Source organism: Rhinoderma darwinii, chromosome 5 (assembly GCF_050947455.1).
Source record: "Rhinoderma darwinii isolate aRhiDar2 chromosome 5, aRhiDar2.hap1, whole genome shotgun sequence".
Taxonomy (NCBI): Eukaryota; Metazoa; Chordata; class Amphibia; order Anura; family Rhinodermatidae; genus Rhinoderma; species Rhinoderma darwinii.
Genome location: NC_134691.1, coordinates 290884934 through 290912810, shown reverse-complemented (window position 1 = coordinate 290912810; position 27877 = coordinate 290884934). Strand labels below are relative to the sequence as shown.

At 41.4% G+C, this 27877-nt stretch overlaps 1 protein-coding gene across 3 annotated transcripts in view; it reads right to left on the bottom strand.

The window, feature by feature from the left end:
• Window positions 1-27877, bottom strand: part of OSBPL3 (oxysterol binding protein like 3) — a 141500-nt gene that overhangs the window by 76865 nt on the left and 36758 nt on the right. For all 3 annotated transcript variants that reach the window (XM_075827271.1, XM_075827273.1, XM_075827272.1), the window contains one exon: window positions 22469-22685. In XM_075827271.1, the coding sequence (XP_075683386.1) occupies window positions 22469-22561 (93 nt within the window). In that variant the 5' untranslated portion in view covers window positions 22562-22685. The remainder of the gene's footprint in view (window positions 1-22468; window positions 22686-27877) is intronic.

The window sequence follows — 27877 nt, the reverse complement described above, 5'->3', positions numbered from 1 at the left end:
TTGTATCTACTTTAGCTTTGTTACTATCTAAGAACCATTTATATTAAGGACATAGATTCCTTTAAATAACAGAATTGTCTGGAGAATTTTGAAGGTAAACTAGGAAGTATTTGGAAGCAGCATTTAGTGTGGGCAGTCGGGAATTAATAAGTAACGCATTGATCCTAGAGAGGTTTTCCTGGCCTCAATTACCCTTCAGGAAGTTATGTACAATGTGTTGTCTGGAACTGCAGTGATGGCCAATAGGCCAGTCTGTCAAAATAAAAAGAGAACCGCATCCGGAGAAGGCCAAATAAATCAAATTCTAAAGCATCCAAATGTTGGCATTTTATAATCCTGGGATTAGTATTAAATAAATGTAAAAAAAAATCATGCATGACTATGGTGTTGGTATCCTGAATGGGCTATGAAAATATATTTTATATATATATATATATATATATATATATATATATATATATATATATATATATATATATATATATATACACATACACACACTACCGTTCAAAAGTTTAGGGTCACTTAGAAATGTCCTTATTTTTGAAAGAAAAGCAGTTTTTTTCAATGAAGATAACATTAATTTAATCAAAAATACACTCTATACAATGTGAATGTTCTAAATGACTATTCTAGCTGCAAACATCTGGTTTTTAATGCAATATCTACACAGGTGTATAGAGGCCCATTTCCAGCAACCATCACTCCAGTGTTCTAATGGTACATTGTGTTTGCTAACTGTGTTAGAAGGCTAATGGATGATTAGAAAACACTTGAAAACCCTTGTGCAATTATGTTAGCACCGCTGTAAACAGTTTTGCTGTTTAGAGGAGCTATAAAACGGACCTTCCTTTGAGCTAGTTGAGAAACTGGAGTATTACATTTGTGGGTTCGATTAAACTCCCGAAATGGCTAGAAAAAGAGAGCTTTCATGTGAAACTCGACAGTCTATTCTTGTTCTTAGAAATTAAGGCTATTCCATGCGAGAAATTGCCAAGAAACTGAAGATTTCCTGCAACGGTGTGTACTACTCCCTTCAGAGGACAGCACAAACAGGCTCTAACCAGAGTAGAAAGAGAAGTGGGAGGCCCCGCTGCACAACTGAGCAACAAGACAAGTACATTAGAGTCTCTAGTTTGAGAAATAGACTCCTCACAGGTCCTCAACTGGCAGCTTCATTAAATAGTACACGCAAAACGCCAGTGTCAACGTCTACAGTGAAGAGGAGACTCAGGGATGCTGGCCTTCAGGGCAGAGTGGCAAAGAAAAAGCCATATCTGAGACTGGCTAATAAAAGGAAAAGATTAATATGAGCAAAAGCACACAGACATTGGACAGAGGAAGATTAGAAAAAAGTGTTATAGACAGACGAATCGAAGTTTGAGGTGTTTGGATCACACAGAAGAACATTTGTGAGACGCAGAACAACTGAAAAGATGCTGGAAGAGTGCCTGATGCCATCTGTCAAGCATGGTGGAGGTAATGTGATGGTCTGGGGTTGCTTTGGTGCTGGTAAAGTGGGAGATTTGTACAAGGTAAAAGGGATTTTGAATAAGGAAGGCTATCACTCCATTTTGCAACACCATGCCATACCCTGTGGACAGCGCTTGATTGGAGCCAATTTCATCCTACAACAGGACAATGACCCAAAGCACACCTCCAAATTATGCAAGAACTATTTAGGGAAGAAGCAGGCAGCTGGTATTCTATCTGTAATGAAGTGGCCAGCGCAGTCACCAGATCTCAACCCCATAGAGCTGTTGTGGGAGCAGCTTGACCGTATGGTACGCAAGAAATGCCCATCAAGCCAATCCAACTTGTAGGAGGGGCTTCTGGAAGCATGGGGTGAAATTGCTCCCGATTACCTCAGCAAATTAACAGCTAGAATGCCAAAGGTCTGCAATGCTGTAATTGCTGCAAATGGAGCATTCTTTGACGAAAGCAAAGTTTGAAGGAGAAAATTATTATTTCAAATAAAAATCATTATTTCTAACCTTGTCAATGTCTTGACTATATTTTCTAGTCATTTTGCAACTCATTTGATAAATATAAGTGTGAGTTTTCATGGAAAACACAAAATTGTCTGGGTGGCCACAAACTTTTGAACGGTAGTGTATATAGATTATATATATATACACACACACATATATATATATATATATGTATATTTTAGACTCAGGGACAATGACACCCAGTCACCGGGGATGGAGGGGTGTTCATGTTGTTCTTCAGCTATTTCTATGCTGCTATTTGACAGTATAGAAACTTAGGGTATCTCGCACACAAAGGGCTTAAAGGGATCCTGTCATCAACATTTTACCTGTTAAACTCGCCGGACCCCTCAATGGCCGCAGCTGTCCAGAGTTCGTTCCTGTTCTCTTCTTTCCTGAAGTCCTTCTCTGTCTGTAAATATCGTCGTTTAAACTCTTCCCGCCTTTTATGGTAATTATTTTTCCCTCTGGAATGCAGCTTATTAACCCCGCCCACCGCCGCCACCTGTCCGGCCCTGATTGGCTAAGGAGCTGTCAATAAAAAAAGAAGGAGGTGGAGTCCACTCTGAGACGCTGGAGGAATGAAAATCTGACTCTTTTCAGATGAAGATTTGACTCTTTTCTGCTCATTTGCATATGGTGTGGGACTACTGAAAAACGGAATACTAAAGGTACAGAACTTACTTAGAACATATTTATAGCTTAGATGACAATGATTTTTCACCCACTTTCACCAGGTATTGCTGGCTTTATAGCTAAAATGCTGGTGACAGGTTCCCTTTAATTATCAAATTGGACTAATAGAAAAACTGGCCTTGTTTTTCAGAGTAACCAATCACAGTGCAGCTTTCATTTTTCAACGACTGTTTAAGAAATGGAAATCAAGCTCCGATTGGTTACAAGGTTAATTTTTCTTCTAGGCAGTTTTGATTAATGAGGCCTGGTGTCTTTTCTGCTATGTTATGCATTACAATTTGGAAAATTTGTTTCGTTGTTTTTTTGCGGATTTAAAGCTGCTTTCTCCCTGTTAAATGTTTTTTTTTTTTTTTTAAAAACAACATCTAAAAAATAAATATAAATATATATATATATATATATATATATACACACACACACACACACACACACACACACACACACATATACACACACACACACACACACACACTTTATTGGTGAGGGCCGAGAATAAGCATGGGCCCCATAGGCTATGATGGGAATACCCTTCAAAAGGCAGTAGCCAAATTATATATATATATTTTTTTACTTTACACAGATATTGTTCCGATTCAATATTGTTGCAAAAGGGCCAATATCCACTGCCATATTCATTGTCATTTATTAATTTGTTTCTATTTGACTTGAATTAGCATCTGATGACATACTTTCATATTGGTATTGAGATTGCATGCTGAAGTAGTGACAGTTGTCATCAAGAAGCAACTGTGAGAATGATAACAAATATACCGATAGAATGTCACTTGGCAGCCACAATAGAATAGGAAAATGCCAGTATCCCTCAGAGCAACTCCTCGAAACAGACTATTCACCTTCACCCCATCTTGCAACCTAATTCTCCCATAGCTATTGAATGTAATGATTCCCTCTCCTAAGATGGTCCTCCTAGTGTGTCTTCTTCCTGTTGATGTCATTTTAAATTTGTATCCACTTTGCTATATAATGTACAATGATCCATTGTGTTTCATAAATTAGTCTAAACTAGTAGTCGTTAGAAGAAAACTAGATCTAAATACAGTACATTTTTGTTGAAGCTTGTTCAATGCAATTAAGTTCCGTTCACACTGACTGGAATCACACATGCAGTTCTTGTTGCAATTTTAAATGCAGTTTTTTTTCAGCCAAACAGTAGGACTTCTCAAACTTTTTCTACTCGAGCCTCATTAGCCAATCTATGGTGATGCCGGGGCCTCACTAGTGAACACATACTTTCATGCAATAACCATATGACCTCCATGGCAGCACCAAACAAATACCATCATGCAACACAAAATACTTGCCTGGTGCCAAATAAACACCACAATGCAGTGTAAAATACCCTCCAACCGTGCCAAACAAGTTACGTCCGTTAAGTACCCCGCCGGTAGCAGTAATACCACATTGCAGCACAAAATACCTCCCTCAGGCTGGATTCACACGAGAACATTACGTCCGTAATGTACGGACATATTTCGGCCGCAAATCCCGGACCGAACACACTGCAGGGAGCCGGACTCCTAGCATCATAGTTATGTACGATGCTAGGAGTCCCTGCCTCGCTGCCGGACAACTGTCCCGGACTGAAAACATGATTACAGTACGGGACAGTTGTCCGGCAGCGAGGCAGGCACTCCTAGCATCGTATCTAAGTATGATGCTAGGAGCCCGGCTCCCTGCACTGTGTTCGGTCCGGGACTTGCGGCCGAAATACGTCCGTCCATTACGGACGTAATGTGCTCGTGTGAATACAGCCTGAGGGTATGGTCACACGTTAGCTGCCGTTTACGTCTGAAATGACAGACTATTTTCAGGAGAAAACAGCTCCGTCGTTTCAGACGTAAAAGCTCCTCCTCGTATTTTGCGAGGCGTCATTGACGCCTGTAATCTTGAGCTGTTCTTCATTGAATTCGAAAAACGGCTCAAATTACGTGTCAAAGAAGTGTCCTGCACTTCTTTGACGAGGCAGTCATTTTACGTGTCGTCGTTTGACAGCTGTCAAACGACGACGCGTAAATGACAGGTTGGAGCCGTATTTTCAGACGTAAAACGAGGCATAATACGCCTCGTTTACGTCTGAAAATAGGTCGTGTGAACCCAGCCTAACACTACCACATACCACAATAAAGCACAAAGTACATCCCTGCAGTGTCAGCCACATTATCCTATAAATGCCAGCTACATTGCCCCTGTAAGTGCAAGTGTATTGCCCAATAAGTGCCAGCCACTTTATCCCCGTTCATGCCAGCAAGTTGCATTACCTTTCTAGAGGCTTTACGGCTCACTGTCTAGAAGTCTACCGGTTTTGTTGCACCTCATACTGAGCTGCCAGCGAGGGGCTGCTGGGGGGCTTCAGTACAACTCAGCTAGGTGCACATTAGAGCTGCTGCTTACCAGATTAATATAAGGCCTTGTTCACGCGGCGCTCAAAAAAAACGACGTGCAAACTTGTCAAAAACGCGTTATTGTAAAAGCGCTTGTTAAAATACATGTATTTTTGGCGCATTTTTCTGGCGCGTTATTAGGACTCCCATTGATTATGGGAATTAGGTGCGTTTTACGCGCCAAGAATTGACCCGACGATGTATGTGATGGTTTGACTCTGACAGTTACTTTTAATAAAACGAGTTTAAAAAAAAGAATTGACCCGACGAGTCTTTTTTTTACAAGATGCGTTTTTTTTAAAGACACGCGCGTAAAAAAAAAGTGTAGTGTCGTATGCACTACAAGGCACTTTCCCATTGAGGTCAATGGGAAGCTTAAAGCATGCGTTTTTTTTACACGTTTTTCCGCGCCTAAAATGCTGCAAAAACATGTCTAATACACGCCGCGTGAACAAGACCTGGATGTCGCCATTTGAAGCCACCCAGCAGCCCCGCACTGGCACCTCAGTATAAGGGTGTATTCAAAAACGGCTGTAAAATACAGAGCTGTTTTTAAGGAAAAACAGCCTCTGATTTTCAGCCGTTTTTTAAGCATCAAGCTTTTCTTGATGCGTTTTTTACGGCCGTTTTTGGAGCGGTTTTTCTATTGACCCAATGAAAAACGGCTCAAGAAGTGACATGCACTTTTTTTTTACAGGGCGTTTTTTTTAAACACCGTTTTTAAAAACGGCTGTGTAAAAAACTCCCCGTGGGAACGGAACACCGTTTTTCCCATGGAAATCAATGGGCAGATGTTTGGAGGCGTTCAGCCCCCATATTTTCAGCCGTTTTTCGGAGCGTGTACGGCCTGAAAAATGGCTGCAAATAGGCCGTGTGAACATACCCTAAATGTTAAAAGAAGAGGTTCAGAAAATCTTTTTTTATACGATTGTTTTAACGCTCATATTGAGCAGCTAATGCTCGGTACGCACAGAGACCTTCACCTCACACTTTGAGAAGCACTCCTTTACATCATAAGGGGGAAGCCATTATGCCCCATCTGCTGCCCGGAGGTGTAAACAGCAGTTCAGGGACTTGCTTTACAGCAGCCACATGGATATAAGAAACCAGACAGAAAACCAGTTGACTTCTATGAAAGAGTGATGTGGGCAAGCGCTGTGGCATGAGTAGAGGTCACTGTGCAGGGAGGGGGAGGAGGGGAGATGCGACCATCACCTATTGTCAATAGGGTTGCCACGATACCAGAATTTGGACTTCGATACCGATACTTCATGTAGTATTGCGATACTCGATACCAAAACGATACTTTGCCAACAATAATAACAATAAAAAAAAGCTCTTCCATTTTCTGGTGTGAGGCACGTGGTGTGATAAATTTTGAACCACAAAGTGCCTCACATTAATAGTAATTAACCCCATCATGTTCCTCAGTCATAATGGACTCCATTCATTAGGTTAATGTGTGAGGTACATGATGGGGTTAATTACTATTAATGTGAGGCACATGGAGGTTCAAAATTCATAATACCTCGTGCCTCACATTAAGTGCAAGAAAGCATTTTTATTTTATTTTATAACACTGTAACCATCATAAATGGCGATATAAATTTGTTATTACGATCGCCATGATACCAAATATGTGTATATTTTATGTAGAGACTTAATTTAATGTTTATTTTTTTTAAATTGTGTTTAACATTACTTTATTTTTTGTTTACTTTTTTATTTTTAAACTTTAATGTACTAGCATATATCTATATACTGATAGTACACAGGCACTTGTTACGACATACCTAAGTATGCCCTAACAACAGGAAATATGGTCAGACAGCCCTGGGGTCCTTCAGTGGACCCAGGGCTGTCTGCCCATATATGGTATGTCCCAAGATCGCATCACAGGGGTTGCCTGTGACGCGATCCAAAGGGCATCCCCCCTTCTCATTTAACCCTTGAATGCTGCGGTCAGCTTTGATCGCAGCATTCAAGGGAATAGCGTGAGAGATGAGAGGTTTCTCTGATCTCCGCCATTAAAGAGGCTCTGTCAACAGATTATCAGTGCCCTATGTCCTACATAATCTGATTGGCGCTGTAATGTAGATAACAGCAGTGGATTTTTATTTTGAAAAACGATAATTTTTTAGCAAGTTATGAGCAATTTTAGACTTATGCTAATTAGTTTCTTAATAGACAACTGGGCGTGTTTTTACTTTTTACCAACTGGGCGTTGTAAAGAGAAGTGTATGACGCTGACCAATCAGTGACCAATCAGCGTCATACACTTCTCATTGTTCCAGCCCATTGTTACAGTGTGATTGTGCAGTGAAAGAAGCTGGGCTGGAACAATGAGAAGTGTATGATGCCGATTGGTCACTGATTGGTCAGCGTCATACAATTCTCTTTACAACGCCCAGTTGGTAAAAGTAAAAACACGCCCAGTTGTCTATTAAGAAACTAATTAGCATAAGTCTAAAATTGTTCATAACTTGCTCAAAAATTATCGTTTTTCAATAAAAACCACTGTTATCTACATTACAGCGCCGATCAGATTATGTAGGAGATAGGGCACTTATAATCTGGTGACAGAGCCTCTTTAAGGTAGGGCTGCGGCTGTGTAATACAGCTGTTGCCCCGCTCCTGACATTAAGTGTGTACGCGCAGTCAGCATAAGGTGATGCGGCCGGCGCTGCACTTATGAGCGACGGCACAGGCACTGAAGACAGAACATGGGGTGTTTTGCAGTGCGCCCACCATGTTCTCAGTGTTTAGTGCCGGCAATCATTAGTGCAGCGCCACTCACCACATGCTGACCACGCACACATTTATCAGGACTCACAGCTTAGTATCGAAACACATGAAATAACGGTATTGAACCGTTCCAGGGTGCATAGTACCGAAACAGTATTGAAGTTTTGATGCATCGTGTAACCCTAAGGGCTTATTCAGACGAACATATAATACGTCCGTGCAACGCGAGTGCTTTTCTTTTTACAAACATAAAAACAGAGTGTCATAACGATGGTGGCTGCATGAAAATCACGCAGCCACGCATCATATGCTGCTGACACACGGAGCTTTTATGGACCTTTTGCGCGCGCAAAACGCACACGCTCGTGTGAATCCGGCCTAATTGTCAAAGGTGTGACCATGTGTTATCTACCTACAGTTTTATAATAGAGGTATTGCCTCTATTATAAAATGTAATCCTACCTGTGATAATGAGAAGACTGCGGAGAAGTGATCTCTACAACACAGGAAGTGTCAGCATAATCTGAGGCTCAGTGGTTAGTGGGATAAAAAAAATAATATTACAATTCAAAAAGTATATATTTAACATAAAACCTTATTTAAACAAGTAATTTTCTATTGACGGATTCCTCGTAAGCTTTAAAATCTTCTGTAAACTAAAGGGCATATCTTTAAAAGCTAAATGTCCATGAAAACAGCAAAAATACACTAATAAAAAAAAAAAACAGCTTTAGCTAAAGAAAGCAATGCCAAAAAGTAAAACAGAAGTGTCATCTTATTAAAGTGAGCAACATTAGAATTCTTTTCTTGAACATGACCAAATTACCAAATTTTTTTTAAACCCGTGATATGACCGTTTCATGAATAGACCCTTAGATTTGGCTTGGTGCGGACTTGGAACACAGCCCTGACACGGTTCCTTGAGATAAAATACCTGTATATGACTTGTAGTGTGCCCCACGTTTCTTTACCTTTCACCACCGTCCATAATAATATGGAGGAGTCTAATTCCTATAATTCTTCACTCTCAAATCAATAAAAAGTATGTGATTTAATTTAGATAAATCTAGCAATAAACTACACAACCCAAAGCCATTGTGAAACATTATGCAAATTTGAAATATTTTCACTGAATGATAAAATTTACCTTAATTATATTTGTCAAGTAGTGAATGTAGTCACCTCATGGACACAGATGACAACGTGTAGATTAAACCACTAGAGAACAATCTCACGAGCCAAGCCTGCTTATCTGTAACCTCCGCCCAAAGTGAAATAAACAAAAACATAGCAGAGGTGACAGTTTATATGGTGTTAAATGCAGTGGAGCCAGCTAGACTGGAGAGCCAACAATGACAGATAAATCCTACAGTATGTACAGTACATTCTTATCAGAAACACGCTTAACTCCTTCATGGTTAAATCAGGGCCTTGCCCTTCGATCTGCTTTAATGTTATTTGCTATGAAGTTATTAAGTCATTTTCTTAACCTGACCACATACAAAAGATTAATGTGAACCCCCCAAATTCGGTAGGATCGGCTGACAATCTAATTTGTAGGAAGGCCTTCTGAGAATCCCCCCCACCCCGCTACAGATGTTGGTGTGGGTGTTAAAGAATTGGCATTTTGGATTTCAACATGCTTGAGCCATGATTGTCACAGAAGTAAGCTGCCGGTAGCGGATTATTTAGGCAAACGCTGTCCTTGAGTGAAATGTCAAATATGTAGGAGCTTTATATATGACACATAATAATAATAAATTTCACTTTAATGGCAAAAGTATATATAGCTACAAAATCTCCACTTTTGAAGTATTAAAACACCAAGCAATTCCTCCCACAGTCTGTACAAATACATTCGAAGATTGTTTCCTTTTAATTGGATTTTGCCTCTGCTTTGCTGTTATAGCAAATGTTGACAGTAACATTTTTCTACAGACTAAAATATTATTTGCAATCTCTTTATGTGCGAAAGACAAGGAGCCAATAGTTTTAAAAAAAAAAAACTTTTACGGTTTCTGGGAAATCAATGTGGTAACCATTGCTGCTCCCCAGACTCAATCACTATTCCCCCTAGTCATACAGTGATCACTTCTTCCTACAGTTTTCTTTATCTATCCAGATTTGCCATTTAGAACTCTAAAAACGCACTGTACAATCCACAAATGAGTTGTACTAACCGATCCCAAAGGAAGGTTTCACAAATCCTTCCCGAAACACCTAAAAGATGAATGATCTGATTAAAAGGAGTCTGTCATCAGTTTTTTCACCCCAATCTGCCTACAACCTCTGGTCTGGTATTGTGAAATGCATTGCCCACATATCTTTATCATACGTCTTGGTTCTTTAAAAATGGCAACTTGAATGCCTCCATGCACCGTGTGCGAATTAGGCACAGAGTCCTCCGTAGCAGGCAGTGTCCTGCACTTTTCCTTCCTACACCTCCCCGTTCTTTTCCCTCTTCCCTCGGCTAACCTGCTTTCAGGATTCGGCGCATGCGCAGTAGCTTTCCCTGCTTTGGGCATCGACTTTACAGATGTCCTGCGCATGTGCCGATCTCTGTCCTGTGTCCATTGATCTCTCCGGATCCTGACTGCACAGAACATGTGCGGGATTCTGATGAGGCGCCGTCTGACGCAGCAGTTTGGCTGAGGGAAGAGGGGAGGGAAAGGGCACTTCCGCTATGGAGGACTCTTTGTGCCTAATAAGCATATGGCACGTGGAGGCATTAAAATAGATTTTTGATGTTATGAATGAACCAAGACATCTAATAAAAGATATGTGGGCAATGCTTTTCACAAAACCAGACCAGCGGTATAAGGAGCTTGGGGGTGAAAAAAATGGTATCAGACTCCCTTTAATGAAACAGAAAAAAAGGGAGGGGGGGTTACTGCATAATGAGGTTGCCAAGAACTCCTAAAGCATTAAAGGTAGACATATTGGCCATTATAGATCTTCCAAAAAATAAAAAAATACAGCTAAAGGACAGTTCAGAACATAAAAACCTTATAACTGTTCTGCTGTCCAATTAGCATCAACAGTGTCTTTCCTAAATGCACATGAATCATACAGGGATCATGCACATAGTAATGTCGCAGCATTGGGATAATACACACAGTAATGTCATAGCATACAGATTATGCATAGTGATGTCACAGTACAGTGATGATCCACTTAGTAAAGCTACAGCTCATGACTCATGCAAATGAAGGAATAATGCACATAATGATGTCACTGTGCATGAGATAATGCACATAGTGATGCCTCAGCATAGCGATGACGCAAAAAATTATGAGAAGGCAGTACAGGAATTATTATTTCCTTTACAATTTTCGATGCTTCCTTACATCAACAATAGTAATCACTACATGCACCACATGTGAACCTGGGCAGAGATGCGCCCACTTACTTGCCTGGACTCCATAGTAGTGATACACCCAGGGGCGTAGCTAGGGGGGGCAGGCGGGGCACTTTTCCCCCGGGCGCAAGGGAAGGGGGGGCGCCGAAGAGCAGCTGATCTCTGCTGACAGGCGCCCCGTATGTCGGACACCTGCAGCAGCTTAGGAAGAGCCAGGAAATTAGGGCGTTCTGACTGGGGTCTGTGACGGCCAGGGAGTGGACCAGTCCAGTCACCTGACCTCACATCAGTGACATGAGGTCAGATGACTCCGGTCAGGGGACAGGTCCACTCCAGTGCTGCAGCCTCCCTGCATCTGAAGTTACACATGCCGAGAAACAGAGAGGAAGCTCCGCCCACAGCCCGTCCTGACCTGTCAGCAAGCATTAGTGTGTGTGTGTGTGTGTGTGTGTGTGTGTGTGTGTGTGTGTGTCTTATATCTACTACATTATCTGTACTCAGAGAGTTATCAGTGTGCTATCTGTAGTGTTGCATAGGTAACATCTACTACATTATCTGTACTGTGTAGAAGAGCTGAGATTGTAATTTAGCACAATGTGTTTGTTATCTGTGGTGTTACATAGGACTCCAGGGGACACAACTACATTATCACTACTCAGAGAGTTATCACTGTGTTATCTGTGGTGTTACATAGGAATGCAGGTAACACTACTACATTATCTGTGCTGTGTACATATGTGCGTATATATATGGGTCTGTTTGTGAATGTGTCTTTGTGCTTGTATATTTGTGCCTTTTATGTATTTGTATATATGTGTGTGTGTGTGTGTGTGTGTGTGTGTGTGTGTGTGTGTCTAAATATCTGTCTTTATGTATGTACAGTATATATGTTCCAGCGTGTCTATATATGTGGTTAATTTTTGGTTTGTGTAGGGGGCGGCAATAGAGAGTCCCGCACAGGGCGCCATCCAAGCTAAGGCCGGCCCTGGCTGTCACCGACCCAAGTCAGAAGGAACTCAGCCGCTGCCTGCGCCACATGACCTCCTCAGCTTCCCCGGTAAGTCACCCCAGGCAGAGCGGAGAGTGGTAGGCTACCGCTCACCGGTCTGTTCACAGTGTGACGCTAAGTACAAGGGGTGGGAATGTGGCGCTATTTAAAACGGGAGAATGTGGCGCTATTTACAAGGGGGGGGGGGAGTGTGGCGCTATTTACAAAGGGGCAGTGGGCTGTGTGTGGCGCTATTTACAAGGGGGGGGGGGGAGTGTGCCGCTATCTACTAGGGGGGAAGCAGGCTGCACTATCTACAGGGGGCTGTGCGTGGCCTCTTTAATTTATTTTCTGTTAATTTATTTTTCTGTTAATTACATTATAGAACTATATCGCTTGTAAAATGTAGAAATGCTTTTATACCCGGGTTACATTAAAAAAATTGTGAAAAAAAAATTAAACCTCATTGATTGGTAGGGAAAGAAAACATGGCGAGGGGGAAGGAGATGTCGGGAAATAAGTTGGGGGGGGGGGGGCGCCAATCTGAATCTTTGCCCCGGGTGCAGGAGAACTTAGCTATGCCTCTGGATACGCCTGCTGCCCTGGTAGTTACGCTAATACAAACAACTGAAGGACCTATATATTTTACAGTCAGATAATTAAACTTACATATATTATCCGTCATTATTTGACCTGTAATTCGGCATATGTTATGTACTAACTTCAGTGTCCCTTTGGTTTTTGGTATGTGGGTGAGACCACATTGGATCTCAAGACACTTCTCAATAACCACAGCTACACTATTATGCAGAAACATTAACCCCTTCCCGACATTTGCCGTACATGTACGTCATGGAAAGCATTGACTTCCCGCAAAATGCCGTACATGTACGTCAAATGTTTGGCACCGGCTCAGAAGCTGAGTCGGTGCCATCATCGTCGGATCTCAGCTGTATCTTACAGTTGACATCCGACTGTAACGGCGGGGACCGAAATTAGCTTCGATCTCCGCCATTAACCCCTTAAGTGCAGGCTCAAACGCGATCGCTGCACTTAAGGTGTTTGCAGCTCATCGGAGCCCCAGCAATGAAATTGCCGGGGTTCTGGTGGCTGCAATGGCAACCGGAGGCCTAATACTGGCCTCCCGGTCTGCCTAGCACCGAAGCCGGTCAAGATCCGCCCGGCGGCGGAGCCTGATCGGCTTCCGTAGCTGCCGGCAAGATGGCGCCAGGTCAGGAGCTGATCCGGCGTCATCAGCGGTGGAAGTCAGCTGTACTGTACAGCTGACATCCACCTGTAACGGCAGGAACCGGAGCTAGCTCCGATCCCTGCCATTAACCCCTTCGATGCAGCAATCGAAAGCGATTGCTGCATCGTAGCGGTTACTAGCAGATCGCCAGCCCTGACAGACAATCGGGACTGGTGACTGCTGTTATGGCAACAGGAGACACAATGGTCTCCTGCTCTGCCATTACGGAAGCCGATTTAGGCCCCGCCGGGAGGCGAAGCCTAATCGGCTTGCTGTCAGTGAATGACTGACAGATCTAATACATTGCACTACATAGGTAGTGCAATGTATTAGAAAAAAAAAAATCTGACCGTTGGACCTTCAAGTCCCCTAGTGGGACTTGAGAAAAAGTGTAAAAAAAGTATAAAAAAAGTGTAAAAAAAAGTGTAAAAAAAAGTGCAAAAAATAAAAGTTTGAAAACAATAAAAGTTTCAAGTAATCAAATAAAACACAATCCCCCTTTTACTCTTATCAAGTCCTTTATTATTGAAAAATAATAATAAACCATATGTATTTGCTATCGCCACGACCGTAACGACCGGAGGTATCAAAATATTATATTATTTATTGCACGCGGTGAACAGCGTAAAAAAAACCCGTAAAAAACGTTACCAGAGTTTCTGTTTTTTGGTCACTTTGCCCTACAAATATTACAATAAAAAGTGATCAAAAAGTCGCACGTATCCAAAAATGGTACCTATAAAAACTATAGCTCGTCCCGCAAAAAACAAGCCCTCATACACCTCCGTCGACAAAAAAATTAAAAAGTTATGGTTCTCACAACTTGGCGACAGAAAAAATACATTATTTTTACAAAAGTAATTTTATTGTGCAAAAAGTTGTAAAACATGAAAAAGTTCTATAAATTTGGTATCGCCGGAATCGTACTGACCCGCAGAATAAAGTTAACATGTAATTTATAACGCATGGTGAACGCTGTATAAAAAAAACGAAAAAAGCTGTGCCAGAATTGCGTTTTTTTGTTTACCTGGCATCCCAAAAAATAGGATAAAAGGTGATCAAAAAGTTGCATGTACCCCAAAATGGTACCAATAATAACTACAGCTCGTCCCGCAACAAACCAGCCCTCATACCGCTACGTCTATGAAAAATAAAATTAGTTATGGCTCCAATAAGTCAGGAAATAAAAAAATATGCAGTTGTGCCCGAGGGGAACATTTCTTCTGTTTGAAGAGGCGATTTATCAAGGACCTAAAATTAGGGAACCAGGAAGGGGAGAGCCCAAACATATCCGCTGGAAGCGCCGGTGCCCGTATTATACCAGGACAACACTTTCCCAGCAAAATTCCCCAAACTACAAAAGGCGCGGAGTGTGGACCAAAAGGGGGATAAGAAATGACACCATTTATCAGTGCGACAACGGCCTGTGCAGAAAGGATTGCTTCACAGCGTAACACACATCTATGGATTATTTTTATTTTTTTATACCACCTGACTATGCCCCTTATATACTCCGCCCCGCTTACATGTACCCCCACATTATAAAACACCAGCAATACTCAAACAAATATAGCACCAAGCAAAATCCGCTCTCCAAAAGCCAAATGGTGCTCCCTCGGCTCTGAACCCTACAGCGTCCCCAAACAGCAGTTTCCTTCAACATATATGGCATCGTCATACCCGGGAGAACCCTTTTAACAATTTTTGGGGTGTGTGTCTCCAGCGTCATAAGCTGGGCATGACATATTTGCCACTGAATGGCATATCTAGGGAAAAATATAAATTTTTAATTTGCACCATCCGCAGCGCATTCATTTATGGAAAAGACCTGTGGGGTGAAAATGCTCACTACACCCCTTAATTAATGCCTTGAGGGGTGCAGTTCCATAGTGGGGGTCACTTATCAGGGGTTTCTTTTTATTATTTCACATCTGAGCCTCTGCAGTTGTGAACCAATACTTTGTAAATCGCCAAATTAGGCCTCCACTCCGCATGGTACTCTTCACTTCTGAGCCCTGTCATATGTCCAGACAAAAGATTAGGGCCACATGTAGGGTGTTTCTAAAACCGGGAAACACCGTATAATAATTAGAGAGCGGTCTTGTTATGGTGGCACAAGCCGGGCACCACATATTGGCATATCTATGGAAAAAAATCCCATTTTCACTCTGCAACATCGAGTGAACACTAATTTCTACAAAACACCTGCAGGGTTAAAATGCTTACTACACCCCTTGGTAAATGCATTGAGGGGTGTAGTTTCCAAAATGGGGTCACTTCTGGGGGGTTTCCACTGTTTTGGGCCCACAGGTGCCCAGAAACCAATCCAGCAACATCTGCACTCCAAATGGTGGTCCTTCCCATCTGAGCCCTGCCGTTTGCCCAAACAGCAGTTTATGACCACATATGGGGTATTGCCGTACTCGGGAGAAATAGCTTTACAAATGTTGGGTTCTTTTTTTCCTTTATTTGTTGAGAAAATGAAAAAATTTGCGCTAAAGCTACGTCTTATTGAAGAAAAAGGACTGTTTTTATTTTCACTGCCTAATTCTAATAAATTCTATGAAACATCTGTGGGGTCAAAATGCTCACTACACCCCTAGATGAATTCCTCAAGAGGTAGTTTCCTAAATGGAGTCCCTTTTTGGGCGTTTTCATTGTTTTGTCCCCTCAGGGGCTTTGCAAATGTGACCTGGCCTCCGCAAATCATTCCTGCTAAATGTGATCTCAAAAAGCCAAATAGTGCTCTTTCCCTTCTAAGCCCTGCCGTGTGTCCAAACAGCCGTTTATTACCACATGTGGGGTATTGTTTTACTCGGGAGAAATTGCTTTACAAATTTTGTGGTGCTTTATCTCCTTCAGTCCTTCAGGAAATGAGAAAAAAATTAGATAAACCTACATTTTCTTTGAAAAAATGTAGATTATTATATTCAGGGCCTACTTCCAATAATTTCTGCAAAAAAACTGTGGGGTCAAATCGCTCACTATACCCCTAGATAATTTCCTCAATGGGTGTAGTCTACAAAATGGGGTCACTTGTGGGGGGTTTCCACTGTTTTGTCCCCTCAGGGGCTTTGTAAATGTGACATGGCCTCCGCAAACCATTCCTGCTAAATGTGAACTCCAAAAGCCAAATAGCGCTCTTTTCCTTCTCAGCCACGCCGTGTCTCCAAACAGCCGGTTATTACCACATGTGGGGCATTGTTTTACTCGGGAGAAATTGCTTTACAAATTTTGCGGTGCTTTTTCTCCTTCAGTCCTTGTGGAAATTATAAAAAATTAGCTAAACCTACATTTTCTTTGAAAAAATTGAGATTGTAATTTCCAGGGCCTACTTCCAATAATTTATGCAAAAAACCTGTTGCGTCAAAACGCTCACTATACCCCTAGATAATTTCCTCAATGGGTGTAGTTTCCAAAATGAGGGTCACTTGTGGGGGGTTTCCACTGTTTTATCCCCTCAGGGGCTTTGTAAATGTGACACGGGCTCCGCAAACCATTCCTGCTAAATTTGAGTTCCAAAAGCCAAATGGCGCTCTTTCCCTTCTCAGCCTCGCCGTGTATCCAAACAGCCGTTTATTACCACATGTGGCGTATTGTTTTACTCGGGAGAAATTTCTTTACAAATTTTATGGTGCTTTTTCTCCTTCAGTCCTTGTGGAAATGAAAAAAAATTAGCCAAACCTACATTTTATTTGAAAAAATGTAGATTTTCATTTTCACAGCCTACTTGCAAAAATTTCTGCAAAAAACCTGTGGGGTCAAAATGCTCACTATACCCCTAGATAATTTCCTCAAGGGGTATAGTTTCCAAAATGGGGTCACTTTTGGGGGATTTTTACTGTTTTGTCACTGCAAGAGCCCTTCAAACCTGACATGGTGCCTAAAATATATTCTAACAAAAATAAGGCCCCAAAATCCACTAGGTGCTCCTTTGCTTCTGAGGCCGGTGCTTCAGTCCATTAGCACGCTAGAGCCACATGTGGGATATTTCCTAAAACTGCAGAACCTGGGCAACAAATATTGAGTTGCATTTCTCTGGTAAAACCTGTGTTATAAAAAAAATTGTATTAAAAATGTATTTCTGCAGAAAAATATGAAATTTGTAAATTTCACCTCTACTTTGCTTTAATTCCTGTGAAATGTGTAAAGGGTTAAGACATTTTCTAAATGCTGTTTTGAATACTTTGAGGGGTGAAGTTTTTAAAATGGGGTGACTTTTTGGTGGTTTCTAATATATAAGGCCCTCAAAACCACTTCACAACTGAACTGGCCCCTGTAAAAATAGCCTTTTGAAATTTTCTTGAAAATGTGAGAAATTGCTGCTAAAGTTCTAAGCATTGTGAGGTCATAGAAAAATAAAAGGATGTTCAAAAAACGATGCCAATCTAAAGTAGACATATGGGGGATGTTAATTAGCAACAATTTTGTGTGGTATAACTGCCTGTCTTACAAGCAGATACATTTAAATTGAGAAAAATGCTAATTTTTGCAATTTTTCGCTAATTTTTGGTGTTTTTCACAATTAAATACTGAACATATCGAGCAAATTTTGCCAGTAACATAAAGTCCAATGTGTCACGAGAAAACAATCTCAGAATCGCTTGGATAGGTAAAAGCATTCCGGAGTTATTACCACATAAAGAGAAACATGTCAGATTTGAAAAATGAGGCTCTGTCAGGAAGGTCAAAAGTGGCTAAAGAGGGAAGGGGTTAAACTTACCAGTCTCTAAACAGTTTGCAGAGGCCGGTCATACAGTGCGACAATTGAGGTTTCGCACTTTTCACCAAGTACAGGTTTTGCGTAGAGGAGGGGATAGAGTTGCTGTACTCAAGAGGAAAGTACTTGAGTCTATTTGCAGATTGAGTACATTGAAACCACGAGCCATGAATGTGGATTTTAAATTGGGGTGTGTGAGTTAAAATTATGGCTTGCCCTTCAGGGGTAGTGAGGGGCCTTCGTTGTCTCGTTGAATAGGTAAAAGATAGGGCAATAAAATAACAAGATAAGTCATTGATTTTCTCGATCTTATGTGTACATACACAGTTTTTGTTACGGTCTTATAATTATTTTTTGTTTCATTTTTCTAAATAGTGACATACCTGTGAGGAATCATCACATGAAGATATCCTCTCACGCAGCATAACGCACTTCCCATATGAACCATATATCCATATGTAATCTATATATATTTTTGAGTAATAAAATTTCATTGACACGTTGAAATATATGGATTGCGTTCCATGTAGGCAGCATGTGTCCCGTAATGCCCAACAGATCTGATCTGATTCCTTGATATGTGGAGACTGAAGTTTCCTAGCCAGGGGTGTGTGTTGTATACACATATCCAATTACTTAGCGTTTTCACCAGGACAACCGATTCCTTTGCTGGAAGGGGTGCGCAGAGTGTGAACTTCACTACAGGCTGATCAGGGCGAGGAGTATAGATAATCCATGGATTTTGGACATATATGTACTATAAGTATGTCAGCAATTATATACAAAACACTGGTCTAATAGTTACGGTGTGATTACCAGTTTATCATTACAGCGCATGCGTTAGTGACTTAAAGTTGCCTGTTACTAAGGACGCTTCTCTATATGAACGTGCTCATGGTGGTCATGCGCCGTAGCTAGAGGCACGCTCACGCACCCGGTATAATTGACAGACGTCCAGTACAACCTATCAGAGACACTCTGCTATCTGTCATGCGCAGTAGTACGGTTAGGACGGAGCCAGCATGGTTCTGCGATGGTGGATTTTCTTATGTGGCGAGTCACATATCGATAATATATGGCCGTTGATTATCGGTTATGGTTATCGATGACTGAGTTTTCAGGTTTATGAATATTTTGCACGTACAAGAAGTTTTTATGCACTATTATATTATAGGACATATCTGATGTATTTTGTTATAAGGATTCACTAATTGCACTTTATGTATAATATTTACTATGAATTTTGTAAACTAATATATTCTTTATACTAATTGGCACTGGTACCTTTATATACTTGTCTAAGTCACATTGCTTGAGGCTACATTGAGTTGAGATAATGTTGCAGAGGTGAATAAAGTCCTCGCTTTTTCACTAAATTTGCCTAAATTTAAGAGTGCTGGCATTATTTGCTACTTTTTTTTTTTTTTTTTTTTTACATATACATACATACATACATACATACAGTGGAGGAAATAAGTATTTGATCCCTTGCTGATTTTGTAAGTTTGCCCACTGTCAAAGTCATGAACAGTCTAGAATTTTTAGGCTAGGTTAATTTTACCAGTGAGAGATAGATTATATAAAAAAAAAAAAAAGAAAATCACAGTCAAAATTATATATATTTATTTGCATTGTGCACAGAGAAATAAGTATTTTATCCCCTACCAACCATTAAAGGGATCCTGTCATCACCAACTTACCTTATAAAACGTCCTGACCCTGTAGTGGCCGCAGCTGTCCATAGTTGATTGATGTGTTCTTCTTTCCTCACGTCCTCCTCTTGCCCGAAATATTATCATTTAAAGTTTTACCGCCATTTATGGTAATTAAATTTAGCTTAGTGATCTTAACTCCGCCCATGTACGCCGCCCGTACAACACTAAACGCCGAAATCGCATTTCAGATCTCGCGCATGCGTGCCTCACCACCCTTCCCTGCTTCATTCATCCTGAAATTTTTAACTGCGCATGCGCCGCGCGTGTACACGCCCCCTTTCGTTGTCGTATATTATACAGCATAACTGTCAATTGTCAATGAGCAAGCGCGGGATTTCATGTGCAGTGCAGTGAGGAGCTGTCAATCAAAAACAAGGAGGCGGAGCCAGCTCTGAAGCGCCGGAGGAATGAAAACCTGACTCTTTTCAAGTGAAGATTTGACTCTTGTGCTCATTTGCATACGGTGCGGGACCACTGAAAACCGGAATACTGAAGGTATAGAGCCGACTTTTAACATATTTATAGGTTAGCTAACAATGATTTTTCACCCATTTTCACAAGGTATTGCTGGCTTGATACCGAAAATGCTGGTGACAGGTTCCCTTTAAGAGTTCAGCCTCCTCCAGACCAGTTACACGCTCCAAATCAACTTGGTGCCTGCATTAAAGACAGCTGTCTTACATGGTCACCTGTATAAAAGACTCCTGTCCACAGACTCAATTAATCAGTCTGACTCTAACCTCTGCAACATGGGCAAGACCAAAGAGCTTTCTAAGGATGTCAGGGACAAGATCATAGACCTGCACAAGGCTGGAATGGGCTACAAAACCATAAGTAAGACTCTGGGTGAGAAGGAGACAACTGTTGGTGCAATAGTAAGAAAATGGAAGACATACAAAATGACTGTCAATCGACATCGATCTGGGGCTCCATGCAAAATCTCACCTCGTGGGGTATCCTTGATCCTGAGGAAGGTCAGAGCTCAGCCGAAAACTACACGGGGGGAACTTGTTAATGATCTCAAGGCAGCTGGGACCACAGTCACCAAGAAAACCATTGGTAACACATTACGCCGTAATGGATTAAAATCTTGCAGTGCCCGCAAGGTCCCCCTGCTCAAGAAGGCACATGTACAGGCCCGTCTGAAGTTTGCAAATGAACATCTGGATGATTCTGAGAGTGATTGGAGGAAGAGAAATGCTGCCTATGACCCAAAGAACACCGTCCCCACTGTCAAGCATGGAGGTGGAAACATTGTGTTTTGGGGGTGTTTCTCTGCTAAGGGCACAGGACTACTTCACCGCATCAATGGGAGAATGGATGGAGCCATGTACCGTCAAATCCTGAGTGACAACCTCCTTCCCTCCACCAGGACATTAAAAATGGCTCGTTGCTGGGTCTTCCAGCATGACAATGACCCGAAACATACAGCCAAGGCAACAAAGGAGTGGCTCAAAAAGAAGCACATTAAGGTCATGGAGTGGCCTAGCCAGTCTCCAGACCTTAATCCCATCGAAAACTTATGGAGGGAGCTGAAGATCCGAGTTGCCAAGCGACAGCCTCGAAATCTTAATGATTTACAGATGATCTGCAAAGAGGAGTGGGCCAAAATTCCATCTAACATGTGTGCAAACCTCATCATCAACTACAAAAAACGTCTGACTGCTGTGCTTGCCAACAAGGGTTTTGCCACCAAGTATTAAGTCTTGTTTGCCAAAGGGATCAAATACTTATTTCTCTGTGCACTATGCAAATAAATATAATCTAAATCTAATTTTGACAATGTGACTTTCTTTTTTTTTTTTTATATATAATCTATCTCACACTGGTAAAATTAACCTAGCCTAAAAATTCTAGACTGTTCATGTCTTTGACAGTGGGCAAACGTACAAAATTAGCATTATATATATATATATATATATATATATATATATATATATACACACACATATATATATATATATACACACACACACCTATATATTTTTATTATTTATTTAAAAAAAATGGGGGGGGGGGATATTTTTAACACACATCCACTAACAACCCTGCTATAGAATTAGGGGTGTACACGACTGGCTAGCAGTGAAGGCTATGTTTTATGTTCACACGGCAGCCTCTGTTGCGGCTTAAATTACAGAGCGGTTTTCAGGAGAAAACAGCTCCTGAATTTCAGACGTAATGGCATATGCAGGCGTTTTTCACTGCGTCCATTACGGACGTAATTGGAGCGGTTTTTCCATGGAGTCAATGGAAAACGGCTCCAATTACGTCTCAAGAAGTGACATGCACTTCTTTGACGCGGGCGTCTTTTTTACGCGCCGTCTTTTGACAGCGGCGCGTAAAAAAATGGCCGTCAGCACAGTACATCGTAAAACCCATTCAAATGAATGGGCAGATTTGTGCCGACGCTTTGGAGCCGTATTTTCGGACGTAATTAGAGGCTAAAACGCCCGAATTACGTCCGTAAATAGGGTGTGTGAACCCAGCCTTAGTGTTGACATGGCGACTGCAAGTAGCAGGTAACCTGGCTGGATTTCTCACTATTGTATAAGAAGTTCAACAATTTATTTTGCAATAAATCCTCGAAATTGGCAAACTAACCTGGCGGCTCCCCAGCTTTGAGGAGCTACTGCTTGTACTCCGAGATGGAGACATCATCTTCTGTGACACCCCGAGGTTCCTCTCTTCCCCCATATTAATATTCCGTTCAGGAAGCGTAACAGAGACTCCCGGTAATCTTATATATAGGCTGGATAACACCAGATAAACACAATTTCTTATTCATCTTCTGTTTGGTGTACACACATTCCTTTAGCTCCTATTGAAATAAAAAGAACAAAACTACAGGTCAGAAACCGGTACAACTTTTGAATCTTTCCTTTTATTACAGTATATAAAACGTCCTTACACAGTGTTCTTCCAACAAGAATGCATGCATACCTCGAAACAAAAACACTATTGTTGGATTCATATTTCTTTACACAGAATACTTTTGGTTACAAAACAACAGTTTACATTCTTAAAGGGGTTCTTAAAACGGTTTGCTGGGCACCTTTAAATAAAAAGTTAGGCAATTTACTTTGCAATACCTTAAAAAATGTCAAGAACATTCTTAAATCCCTATTGATTGACTTGATAGATAAAACTACGCGGAGACCCTATTTATTAAGGTAAGACCTAATGCAAGTTTTCTGAATGCTATGTGGTAAGAAAGTGTAGCCTGCTTATTATCCTGTTGATCACACCAATTTTGCTAATTGATGCCAAGACTGAATAATTATTCTAAAGAGAACCATGTATTTGTCTCTCAAATTTTTTTAGCAGCTGCAAGCGGGCATCACCCCCAAATATCCATGCTCTTGTTGAAATCCTTCAAGCAATCAGCTGTAATGATCGGGCAAACTTGTCAGTAAGGCTACATGCACACGTTGCGTATTTTTCTGAAGAAAATACGCACTAAAACCGCAGCAATATGCAGGAAATTCGCAGGTAAAAACTGCACCTATTCGTGCTTTTTCCGATGCGGTTTTTACGTTTTGATGCATTTTTTTCATACTCCAGATTTTGGTGCGATTTTCCTCAGCACTAGGCATATACAATTCGCAAGCGGAAACGAGATAAATGGACATGCTGCAGATTTTAAAATCCGCAACGCAGGTCAATTTACGTGCATGAAAATACTCCAGCGTGTACATGAGATTTCCTGGAATCTCATTGACTATGCTGGTACTGTATTACGCTGCGGTTTTGCCGCACGCAAATACGCGTGGTAAAACCGCACGTAATATGCATAGTGTGCATTGACCCTAAGGGTCAGTTCACACGTAGCGTAAATACTGCGGATTTTCCACCTCTGATTTCATTATGGAAAATTTGCAGTGTAATACAGTAGCAAAGTGGATGAGATATGAACAAATCTCATCCACACAGCATAAAAAACCAGCGAAAAAACAATCAATTGAGCTGCGGTGCGTTTTTTTTAAATCCGTAGCATGTCCATTTATGCTTCTGAATCGCTGGTTTTCTGTTGCGGGTTGTCCCCATTGAACTCAATGGAGAGGTAAAACTCACAATAAACAGCAGATGTTGTGATTTTTTGGCCGGAAAAGCTGCGATTCCGCCGCAAAAATCACAACTCAGGAAAAAATAAATAAACATACTTGCCCAGATCTCTCTGCTTCTGCGTCACCATGACTATGAATGGGCTTTTTTTTTTTTTTTTTTTTTTTAAATGCTGATTTCCACAGCGGACATTCTGGACGAAAAACTGCAAGGCAATTTGGTGCGATTTTTCGGTCGGAATTCCCTGCGGGGACCATGGCGGATACGATGTGTACTTTTACGCAGCGTATCTGCCCTGTGTGAACATACCATTAGTGTTCAGTTTCCTTGCAGCCCCACCACAGGTATAAAAAAGCATTACACAGTGTTCATTCATATGAATCGGTTGTGTGTGTTACGCGGGACAGGACAGGACAGGTCCTCCAGAGCGAGAGACCCTCTTTGTAACTGCTCCCCACTTGGGTCAAGAGCTGATTATCCTGAACAGAGGATTCTTTTCTATTAATGTCACACTGTAATCCATGTTCTCCTACAGCCCTGCGTGTTTATGGAAACACATTCTGGACACTATTGGGGAATTGTTATTTAAGCACTATCCTGGTATTCACAGGTATGTACACAGTAAAGAGGGTAAACATCACCCATGAAATAACAATAAAGAACAGCACGGTCTCAACATTCCTATAAAATTAGCTGAGCCTATAATAAAGCAGATTACGATACATAGGTTATTTCAAGATCTGCATGCCTAAGGTTGTCTGAAGAAGAAGAAAAAAACATAAAGTAGCACAGCTATAAATAGTAGGAGCCTGGGGAAATATTATTAGAATTTATAAATGGAGAGCCGAAAGGCAGAAACTTAAGAAAAAGCCCTAGCCATGGGATTTCAGAGTGGGAACCCATTGCCATGGAGATTAAACAAGATTTGTAAAGAGAGTATATAAAAATAGACTAGTACCTGTAATGGTGTACAGCAAGTGCCGAGGTATTTAGTCACAGAACAATACGTAGCGTACAATGAGGAACTGGCCCCATGAAAACACTGCACATGGGGAACAAGAAATCCCAAGGACAAACAAAGGTGCCCTCTCATACGACCTCCATGATATTACAATTAAAAAGATGGGACACATACATCAATTAAAATGTACTAGTCGTGTAGCGGTCACCTGAGCACCCACGATGCACTGCTCTCTAGTAACGAAAAAAAAAATGCAGAATTCCATATTTCGCTTTCGATGTAAATTAAGAAAACATTGAGCAGTTTTACTATTGTGTCTGCATCTAGAATGGGTGGAAAAAATGCACCAAATTTTTGTGACTCACTAGACACGTACAAAATGTCATCAGAAGGGGAGTGGCTTAAAATGTACCAAAAGAAAACTAAGCCAACCAAAAGTTAGCACAGGGATGAGAAAACAATTGTCTAGAACGACTAGCAAGATGCGCCAAATTTATCATACAGTGTGTGCCGATGGGATAAATTTTGTGCATCTTAAAATAGTTTATACGGTCTAAATCTTAGTTTAGCAAACCTACCCCGTTCTGCTCAAAAACAAAGTATTTACAAAGTCACCTACGATTTCTGGCTACATGCACACGTTGGAGATTTTCCGCATTAAATTCTGCATCAAAACCGCAGATAAAGGCAATTCTGCAGGTAAAATCTGCACCTAACAATGCGTTTTTTAGGTGCAGATTTTCATTTTAATGTGGGAAAAGATGGTGATTTATGCTGCAGATTTTGGTGCTTGTTTTTTATACACTTGTCAGATACAATTCTGAGTTAAAAACGCAAAATAAATTTTTATGTTATGGATTTTAAATCAGCACGCATGTCAAATTTACATGTGGAGAAAGTTTGGCAACATGTAGATAAGATAACTTAAAATCTCATTTACTTTGCTGGTACTGTATTACACCGCTGATTTGCCGCAAGAAAAGCCGGGCAGCAAATCCACACACAATATGCATCGCGTGATTGTGGCCTTAAGGGCCACATGCATAAAGTTGCTGCAAAAACGCATGCGGTTTTCGGATGCGGTTCTACCCACAACTCAACGGCATTGTGTGAATGGACCCTAAGAGGGCTACCCCTTCAATTTCCTGATATACAGTAGCATGTGTTAAAAGTAAGACCCCAAGGGGTTTTGTAGATCTGTATGGACAAGATACGTAGGGTTCACACAGAGACTAATGTACATATTCTATCCGGAGAGGTTCATAAAACAGCGCACACAATATATATTAGGGAGCTAGAGCACTAGGTCTGCCCAGGTGTGGAGACAAATTTACAAAACCATAAAGAAATCCTAGAACGGCACTGCCCAATGGTTGGCAGATGTCATTTCTATAATAAGAGAAAGCTGACGATCTTCTTAAACAAGGACCGCAAATAACCACAACTTTGAGGGATAGGTGTGCACCAAAAACAACCCCAAAATATTATAGAATATTTAGTCTCCCTTTAAAATCACAGATCCGCGTCTCATCTGTGCAAAACATCTGTGAAGTATTAAGTCGGATTTAGATGCCAATCTCCCATTTCAAATAAAAGCGCTTGTTCATTATGCTTTGTGCTTAGTGATGGATGCCAACTGGATCTTATCGCATTATGCGCTCGCATTAGTCTATGGGATCAAGCATGCTGCTATGTATCGCTTCCTAGTTTCCTCTGACCAGATATAGTCCCATTTTTGGTCAGAAGTATAAGGATGTAACATGGACGAAAGCATGGGAATTGAACCAGCAATCCCTATACGGACAGTTTCCTATGAAGACCTGCCGGAGACAGGGCTTCATAGGGGTACAAAGATGGCAGACCTTGGGGCCTTCATTAGACCCCCAGGCTGCCATATCGACCATTACCCCCCCTATCACACTGCGGGGGGATTCAATGAAACATCAGAGGGGGCCGCCCCCCTAAGGGTATGTTCACACGTAGTCAACAAAAACGTCTGAAAATCCAGAGCTGTTTTCACGGGAAAACAGACCCTGCTTTTCAGACGTTTTTTTACCAACTCGCATTTTTCGCAGCGTTTTCACGCCGTTTTCGCTGCGTTTTTTACGTCCGTTTTTGGAGCTGTTTTCATTGGAGTCTATGAGAAAACAGCTCCAAAAACGTCCAAAGAAGTGTCCTGCACTTCTTTTTACGAGGCGTAATTTTACGCGTCGTAATTGCCGTACGACACGTAAAATTACGCGTCGTGTGGACAATACAGCGTTATACCCATAGAAAGTAATGGGCAGATGTTTGACGACGTATTTGAGACGTATTTCCAGACGTAAAACGAGGCAAAATACGCCTCGTATACGTCTGAAATTTGGCCGTGTGAACATACCCTTATTTTAACAGCTTAAATGCTGTGGTCGCTATTGAATGTGGCATTTAAGTAGTTAAACAGGCAGGGTCAAAGTGGCCATTGCACTGGGGTGTCAGCTGTAACATACAGCGGACACCCGCTCGGTATGGAGTGCGCTGAGCCCGTGAGCGCGCTCCATATTTCCCCATGGCGGCTGTCATGTACGTGACATGTCGCCAAAGGGTTAATATCTACATCTTTTTGTTGATTTTTAGAACTGGTGTGTACAGGACCAGGTAAGGGTCTGTTCACACTGGTTTAATGGATCCCCATGACATACAATATATGGACAAAAGTATTAGGACATGCCTCTTAGGCCTCATTTACACGAGCGTGTGCGTTTTGCGCACGCAAAAAAACGCTGCGTTTTGCGTGCGCAAAAGGCAATTGACAGCTCCGTGTGTCATCCGTGTATGATGCGCGGCTGCGTGATTTTCGCGCAGCCGCCATCATAGAGATGAGGTAGTCGATGCCCGTCACTGTCCAAGGTGCTGAAAGAGCTAACTGATCGGCAGTAACTCTTTCAGCACCCTCGACAGTGAATGCCGATCACATTCTACACCAACCTGTGAATAAAAAAAGACGT